The sequence below is a fragment of the Numenius arquata genome, chromosome 6, assembly GCF_964106895.1.
Source record: "Numenius arquata chromosome 6, bNumArq3.hap1.1, whole genome shotgun sequence".
Lineage (NCBI taxonomy): Eukaryota > Metazoa > Chordata > Aves > Charadriiformes > Scolopacidae > Numenius > Numenius arquata.
Genome location: NC_133581.1, coordinates 35469289 through 35471439, shown reverse-complemented (window position 1 = coordinate 35471439; position 2151 = coordinate 35469289). Strand labels below are relative to the sequence as shown.

The following is a 2151-nucleotide window of genomic DNA, read 5'->3' as shown; positions in this document are numbered from 1 at the left end:
TCCCCGGCGGGCGGGCAGCCCCGCGCCGCTCCCGCCGAGCCCGAGCCTCCGCTCCCGGCCGCCGCCCCCTCCTTCCCCATCCCCGGCGGGCTCGGAGCCGGGGCGCCGGGCACCGAGGGGCGGGCGGGGTCCGCCCCAGCCTTCGGCGGCCGCCGGAGCAAGTCCCGCTCCCCCGGAGGGAAAAAAAAAAGGCCGGAGCGATGGGCTCGGCCGCCTCTCGCCCCCGCCCGCCCCCGGCCTTCAGAGCGCGGCGGCCTGCGCGCGGCAGTGGGCGATGTGGCGGTGCACGAAGTCGACGCGGGCCTGCAGCAGCTCGGCCTGCCGCTCCGAGAGGAATCCCAGGCGCGCCCAAAGCGGCTCCCGCGCCCGGTACCGGCGGCGCAGCTCGGCGGCGGCGCTGCGGCGGCGGTGGAGCTCGGCCACGCGCCGCGCCGTGCCTTCGCGGAAAACGCAGAGGGAGCGGAGCAGCGGCTCGTTGTAGGGGTCCCACATGGCGAGGAGGCGGTAGCCGTGCACCAGCCCCGCCTCGTTGTCCATGAAGACGAGCCCGCCGTCAGGAGCGCGGAGCAGGTTGCTGGTGGCGCGGCGCATCACCCGCGGGTCCCACTGCAGGCTGAAGAGGTTGCTGACCAGGCGGTCGAAGTTGGCCGTCAGGTAGTCGAAGAGGATCAGGTCGCTCCACTGCACCAGCTCCACCAGCTGCGACGGCGGCAGGCCGCCCAGCTCCCCCGCCGACAGCGGCTGCAGCCGCCGGCCGCCGCCGGCCTCGGCGCCCCAGGGCGCGGGGGCCACCACGGCGGTGAGGTTGTCCACCCAGCGGGTCAGGCTGACCACGGCGCCCTCGGCCCAGTGCGAGCCGCGCAGCTCGTCCCGCACCGACTCCCACTGCCGCCCGCGGGCCTCCACCAGGGCCAGGGCCATGGGCGGCAGCCGCTCCTGCATGCCCAGCACGCCGGCCAGGTGGTAGGAGAGCGCCTCGCCCTGGATCTGCTCCGGGTTAATGCCGTAGCGGACGCAGGCGCGGCTCCCGTCCGACAGCCGCGCCAGCCGGTTGGAGCTGCGCCCGCAGCCGCCCCGCTCCAGCGAGGCCACGCGGGCGGCGCGGGCAGCCGAGAGCCAGGCCGCCGCCTCCTCCGCCGCGAAGCCCGGCGGCACCTGCGCCTCCAGTTCCCGGCTCCAGAAGACGCCCCGCTCCACCGGAGAGGCGGTGGCGGCCGGCGGCGCCGAGCCGGCCGCGGCGAACCGCCCTTCGCCGCCCCGCTCCTCCTGGCCCGCCGCCGGCACCGCCAGTAGCGCCCGGAAAGTTTTCTGCCCGCCGCCTCCGCGCCGGCCCCGCGCCGCCGGGGAGCGCCCCCAGCCCCACCGCCCGGGGGGCGGCCCCGCGGGCGAGCGCGGCTCCGAATCCGGCTCCCGCCGCAGCAGCAGCGTCCAGAGCCCCGGCAGGGCGCCCAGCAGCAGCAGCCCCAGCAGGAGCAGGGGGCCCGGCGCGGCCCGCCTCGCCCGCTTCATCCTCCCACCCCTTCACGCCGCTGCCGCGGGACGCGGCGACGGTGCAGCCCCGCCGCTCGGCCGCTCGGCGCGGCGCTGGCGCATGGCCGCGGGCAGGGCCGGACCGGCCGCCCGGGGAGCGGCAGCGGCGGCAGGCGAGCCCCGGCGGCAGCCCCGCTCCCTGTGCGCCCCGCTCCGCCGACGGCCGGGAGGCACGGGCACCCGCACCACGTGGGGGAGCCGGGGGGAGGGGGGGGGGGGGCGCACGTCCCGCCCCGTCTCCCGGCGTGGCCCTCCGCTTAAAGCGGCGATACCCCGTGCGGCGGCCGAGCCGGGCCACCCGCGGCGGGGCGCCCCGTCGGGGAGGCGGAGGAGAGGGGGGTGTCGCGGGTCCGCGCCGCCCGCCCGCCCGCCCGCGGGAAGGGACAGCGAAGCGCCGCGGCGGAGGCGCTCGGTTCCGCCGCTCCCTCCTCCCCGCTGCAGGCAGCACAAAGGAGGCTGCACACCGAGGGAGGGAGGGGGGAGGAGGAGGCGGTGCGCACGCCGGTGGGGCCGCCCCCCGCGCCGGTGTACGGGCTCCCGCGGAGCCTCCGAGCTCGGCTACGCCGCCTCCCGCCCACGCCGGCTCGACGGGGTCGCGCCGCGGTCAGCGGCGGATCGGCA

The 2151-nt window shown here is 79.4% G+C and overlaps 1 protein-coding gene across 1 annotated transcript; it reads right to left on the bottom strand.

Moving 5' to 3' along the window:
- Positions 1-240: 240 nt before the first annotated feature.
- On the bottom strand, positions 241-1509 carry FJX1 (four-jointed box kinase 1). Its single transcript, XM_074149849.1, has one exon. It carries the CDS (start codon positions 1507-1509, stop codon positions 241-243), a length of 1269 nt encoding a protein of 422 aa, XP_074005950.1.
- Between the last annotated feature and the right edge of the window lie 642 nt (positions 1510-2151).

Coding starts and splice junctions, on each gene's coding strand:
- FJX1 (XM_074149849.1), bottom strand. CDS start 1,509: ATGAAGCGGGCGAGGCGGGCCGCGCCGGGCCCCCTGCTCCTGCTGGGG.